The 6000-nt window shown below is 48.1% G+C and overlaps 1 protein-coding gene across 1 annotated transcript in view; it reads right to left on the reverse strand.

The window, feature by feature from the left end:
• Positions 1 to 6000, reverse strand: part of KRT1 (keratin 1) — a 67485-nt gene extending 61485 nt beyond the window's left edge. The window contains exons 1-7 of the mRNA XM_014461760.2: positions 5365 to 6000; positions 4090 to 4310; positions 2727 to 2787; positions 2003 to 2098; positions 1266 to 1430; positions 1044 to 1169; positions 203 to 423 (exon numbers count right to left, since the gene is read on the reverse strand). Coding sequence (XP_014317246.2) covers positions 203 to 423; positions 1044 to 1169; positions 1266 to 1430; positions 2003 to 2098; positions 2727 to 2787; positions 4090 to 4310; positions 5365 to 6000 — 1526 coding nt within the window. The remainder of the gene's footprint in view (positions 1 to 202; positions 424 to 1043; positions 1170 to 1265; positions 1431 to 2002; positions 2099 to 2726; positions 2788 to 4089; positions 4311 to 5364) is intronic.

Genomic DNA, 6000 nt, shown 5'->3' on the forward strand with positions numbered 1-6000 from the left:
TATTGATGTCCATGGTAAGTTGAAGAGTTGGATGATGTTGATTAATAAAAAATAATGGTGCTTGAATGCTAAACGCTGTCATTCAGGAGATTCCTTACCCTTTGTCTGGGTTGTCCTCTCCTTGTCATCTTGCCTTCTTTCTTCACTATCAAACATCACTTTAAAATTATATCTGGAGAATGCTGACCCCACCACCCCTCACCTGCACTCCTCGCCCTCCAGCAGCTTGCGGTAGGTGGCGATCTCCACATCCAGGGCCAGCTTGACATTCATCAACTCCTGGTACTCACGCAGCAGCCGGGCCATGTCATCCTTGGCCTTCTGTAGGGCAGCCTTTAAGCCTTCAAGCTTGGCACTGGCATCTTTGAGGGCCATTTCCCCACGCTGCTCAGCTTCAGCAATGGCTGCCTGAAGGTTGGCATGCTGAGGCAGAGTAAAGTAGATCAATTAGCATAGTGACCAGGAAACAAACACCTGAACTTTCCTGAGAGGTCTCTTCCCCATCCAGCATCCCTTTGTTCCCTTCCTTAGAGATTCAATGGGGCATGCTCAGAAAACAGAAGTCAGTTTTGCAAGTAGCTCATTCATCTCTGGCCCATTGAAATTGATTCATGTCTCATCAAGAAAAGGAACACTGATTTGCTGGCAAAGGTTGTAGTGGTCTGGTGGGTGGTTCTTTTGGTAAGACTGTTTAAAAACTCCCTTGCCTAATTATTTCATTTCAGTGATACAAATTAGTCATCAAGGTTATGTGACAAATAGTCACAGAGAGCAGATCCTACTGAGAGCTGAGTGTTTAAGGCCGCCCCTACAGTTGCAAGATTTGGCAAACCAGAATGGGCAACCATCTCTTCTTAGGGACCATCAGGAAGCCCAGCCTTTATGAGGAACATCTGGAGAAACAGAATGTCCCAGAGATGGTGCTATTCCACATGTGACACCATGAAAGGACAGAGAAAGCATGTGGCAGAGGCACAGCTGTTGCTTCTCCTTCTCCCCAGGGCCCAGAAGATCTCCAGGATCTCCAATAACCCCAGACACACCTGTTTCTTGACATTTTCAATCTCAGCCCGCAGCCTCTGGATCATTCTGTTGAGCTCCATGATCTCACTCTTGGTGCTCTTCAGGTCATCCCCGTGTCTGCCGGCTGTGGTCTGCAGCTCTCCAAGCTGACAGAGGAGAAACCAACCAATATGTTTTTTGCAAAGTGTGGAAGGTCAGCAGGACCTAAAACCAAAGTGTGGGAATAGGAGGAGGGCTCCCACCTTGGTCTGGTACAGGGCCTCAGCCTCAGCCTTGCTCCTCTGGGCAATCTCCTCATACTGGGCCTTGACCTCAGCGATGATGCTGTCCAGGTCCAGGCAGCGGTTGTTGTCCATGGACAGGACCACAGATGTGTCACTCACATGACTCTGCATCTGGGACAGCTCCTGTGGGGAACATGGATGGTCATCTTCACTATCCTCTGGGACCCAGGGGGATGTTGGGAATGAAAAAGTTCAAGAATTTTGATCAGCAAAGATATCCCAACAATGGGGCCCAGGAGTGGGACAGTTAGAATAATAAGCTTGCATTTTAGGCCCAGTTGTAGATGAAAGGATGTCAGACAACAATGCTAAAGGAAAAGGAAATACACAAATATAATCGGGTCAGCCTGAAAGTATCAGCGAGCAGCATTCTGTGTGGGTTTCGATGGGACTGCAATAGGGAAGAGTGTTCTGAAGGAGCTATCTGTGATACTCGCATAGGAGCCAGAGGGAAGATGTAGAGCAAAATGGGAAAGTAAAGCTGACAGAGAGGAACCTTGGCCCTGTGGGCCAGGTCTATGCAGGCTGGGGAGCTAAGTTAGCATTTCCTGGGTAGGGTGGAGCTGAGTTCTGAGCCCTGACACTGCTTTTGTGTGTGTTCTGCCACTTGATTATCCCCTAAAGTTACACTTGAGAAGCATGTTTGGGAAGATGTAGGCAGGAAGGCTGTGGAGCTTGGCAAACTAAGGAATCACCATCTCATAGAGGGTCCTCAAGAAGTTGAGCTCATCTGTCAGGCTGTCGACCTTGGCCTGCAGCTCCACCTTGTTCATGTAGGCCCCATCCACATCCTGGGGCAGAGGGAAGGGTGGTCAGAAAGCAAAAGAAGACCTCTGCTCCCCTACCACCCATAGCTCTCTCCTAAGTCTTCATCTCTCTCCTTTGCCCCTCACCCACCCCTCCTCCTAAAAGTGAATTCTCACCTTCCCACTTTAAAAAAAAAAAAAAAAAAAAAGAAAAGTATTCTTCCTTATAATTGCTTTGACCAGTCAAACCCCAACGCTGTAACACACTATAAACCACATCAGTCAGGCATGGGATATGGGTAGAAAAAGCACATTTTTCTAATATTTGACTTTGGTAACATAGCAGTAAAAAACAGCCTCCTGAATTGAAATAAAGGTATTCTTCTCACTATTCCATCTCTATGATAACTGATCTAAACAAGTGACAAGTATTTATAGTTTGTTACTTTTAATAACATCTGAGTACATCTGTGGCTAAAAACCTTGATTAATTCTATCCAAAAAAATGTTCATTATCAGTTGGCATTACTAATCAGCTCTTTTCCAAAAATGTAAGGGAAAATGTAAGCCCCACACATGGCGTAGGGTCGCCATGCCCAGAGCTGGCTCTGCTCTCCCCATGGTGGCAGTGCCCAGAAACGGAGCCTCGACCTGCCCATCCCAACTCACTTACCTTCTTGAGTCCCACAAACTCATTCTCGGCCGCAGTGCGTTTATTGATCTCATCTTCATACCTGGGACGGAAAGAGGCACACACTTGGACAGTGACATTTCAGAAGTTAAAAAATAAAAAAGACGAGGATCTCTAGCATTCATGTGAACCTCCTCACTCAGAGACGAGACCAGCTACAGGGGCCCCTGGGCTCACACCCAGTTTAATGCTCTGCTGACACCATCTTTAAATTCTTAATATTTTAACAAGGGCCCTGCATTTTCATTTTGTACTGAACCCCCAAACTTATATAGCCAATTCTGTCTAGAGGCCTCTCCTTGTCCTCCTCCAAGTCGGGGTGACAGGCTGAGGTGTGGGCAGGCAGGGTGGAGGGAGATTTCAAGGAGCCAGCTACTTGCGGCTCCAACAGGCATCACAAAGCACAGTGCACATGTGAGACCTAGAGAGATATTTGCTCAGAGCCGGTGTTTCTGTTTCTCTTTTCATTAATTACAGTTGCTTCTTATAGGAATTAGGGATAACAATGAACTCATGTCTCCTGAATGCATCAAAGTTACCAGCTTTGTGCCTATTAAAAACCTCCTGCAGAGATCAAAGACTGGAATGATTCCAGGAGGAAAGAGGTTTCTGATTGATGAGATTATGAATTGTCACTGGACTCCCAGAGCCTAGCACTCAGCCTGCCACAGATGGGTTCCCACCAGGTCTGTGTGGTTGAATTGGACTGGGGCTTCCCCTGAGCAGGTGTGCCCACTCCCATGGGTCCTGACCCCCAAGGGTGTCTGTGAGAAGCCCTGTTTGCCTCTCACAGACCTCAGGGGGTGTCAACTACAGCTCCGAACTGCATGAGGAAGCTGACTGAAACTGCAGAGATGGGGGGTTGGACTGCGTTGGACTGCACACACTGAAAGTGCCTTCCACAGCAGGCCTGGACTGTCTGCCCAGAATCCCTGGGACCTGTGGGGCACTCAGACTTCTGGGACCTGCCCATACCCACTGATCCTGGATGTCTAGGACCAGAGCACAGGAATGTGCATTTTTTACAAACTTCCAAGGGGATTCCTATGTACAGTTAAGTGTGTAGGGCTCTTCATCCTAAAGAGCTTCAAACTCTGGGAGGCTCTCCTGCGCATCTGGGCTGGTATAGGAGGGAGCCTGCCTTGAGACTGAAAAACATGTCATAATTACCTCCTAGAAGTCTCAGTCCCCACCCTCTCACCCTCTTCCGCTTGGTCATGTTTTCCTCAATAAACCATCCAAGGTGTTGCATGAAGGTGCAGTCGGGAACAGTTAAAATCCCAAAGTGGGGCCAGTCCTCCCTGCTAATCCCCCAGAAAAGGAAAGTGTCCAGTTGGGGCCTCACTTCTTTTTGAAGTCTTCCACCAGGACCTGCATGTTCTTCAGCTCGCCTTCCAGGCTCCCCCTCTCCCCCAGAGCCAAGTCCAGCTGCCTGCGCAGGAAGCTGATGTAGGATTCGAAGAAAGGCTCCAGGTTGTTGGGGCCCGAACCGGAGCCTGTGGTCTGCTGCTGGAGCAGATTCCATTTGGTTTCCAGGACCTTGTTCTGCTGTTCCAGGAACCGCACCTGCATCCCAAAGGGTAGAAATAAGGAGCATGAACCCAGTTATTTTTAACTGCAATAGCTTCTGGGTTTTTGTTGTTGTTTTGTTTATTGGGTTTTTTGTTTTGGTTTTGTTTTGGAGTTGTTGTTTTTTTTTTGGAATTTGGGAAAGATGAAGTTTTAGAAAAGGGAGAGCTAGAATATTAAGTGCTTACTCTATACCTATTTTCACATATTTCCTCTCATTTAATCCTCACAACCACCTATAAAGGGGATGTTATTATCCCCATTTTGTAGATAAGGAACCTGAGCTTAATTAAGTTGCCCAAAGTGATGTGGCTACTAAGACACAAAGCTAAGAGTCAAACCAAGCACTTCTCTAGTCTATTGAGATCCTTCAGAATACAACTAAAGGAGGGAAGCATAAATAAAGTTATTTATTATTAAAAACTTATTCACCTCTATACAGGCAGAGAAAACAGTCAATGAGGTCTAACTTTTCTCAGGTTGTTTTGGATTTTCTTTAGACTTACAGGTAATCTAGGTTTAACTTCCAATCCCAGGTTCATCCTCCAGACCAAGCACACCCTCCCCTGTACCAGCATGGACCCCTCAATTTAATAGCAGCTAAAGCACAGCACCATTGAGAAGGTAAGTCAGTTGCCAATACTGTCATTGAGAGAAAGTCCCAAGATTTCTACTAGTGCAAGCTTAATTACCAGCCAGTTTAGATTTTCACAATTACTTTTTAAGAGTAATTGAAAATTAGCTATTATCGTATCATAGTTAATGCCCTATTCTTAACAAGAACTAAACGCATATTTGGACCCTCACCTCATTTTTCCTGGTCCTAGCCCTAGAAGTAAATCAGGAGTCAGATTCCTACTGCCTTTTATCGCTGGGAAAAAAGGACCCAAAGAGCAAAAGAGGCAGGCTCACTGTCTTGTAGGGACCAAGGCAGAACTATGACAAGAAGCCACACCCCTGCCTCTAAGCCAGGCAGATCCCACTGCATCTTTCCATACCAACCCCCTGGGTGGCCCAAACCCTCTATGACGCCCCTGGGCTTTTCCCTCACCTTGTCGATAAAGGAGGCAAACTTGTTGTTGAGGGTCTTGATCTGCTCCCGCTCCTGGGCCTTGACCTGCCCAATCTGAGGGTCGATCTCCACATTGAGGGGCTGCAGAAGACTCTGGTTGACAGTCACTTCCTGGATTCCCCCAGGAAAGCCACCAGGGCCAAAACCACCAGGACCACCAAAGCCACCAGCTCCACCAAAGCCACCAGCTCCACCAAAGCCACCAGCTCCACCAAAGCCACCAGCTCCTCCAAAGCCACCAACCCCTCCAAAACCACCAGCTCCTCCAAAGCCACCAGTCCCTCCAAAGCCACCTCCCATTCCTCTGCCACCACCAAAGCCACCTCCATAGCCACCTCCAAAGCCACTGCCACAGCTGCTACGCCCTCCCCCAAAGCCACCAGTCCGGGAACCACCAGCCACACTGATGGAGATGCTCTTGTTGCCACCCAGGTTGTAGAGGCTGCGACTGCCAAAGCCACCTGCCCCGCTCCGGAACCCACAGGCTCCTCCACTGGCTCCCCCTGAACGGGCCACACAGCTCATCCTGCTGCTGCCGCCGGAGACCACAGCAGAGCGGCCAGAGAAGCCCTGGCTCCCACCGCTGAAGGATTTCTTGCAGACTTGTTTGTTCAT

This window comes from Myotis lucifugus, unplaced genomic scaffold, assembly GCF_000147115.1.
Source record: "Myotis lucifugus unplaced genomic scaffold, Myoluc2.0 scaffold_160, whole genome shotgun sequence".
NCBI lineage: Eukaryota > Metazoa > Chordata > Mammalia > Chiroptera > Vespertilionidae > Myotis > Myotis lucifugus.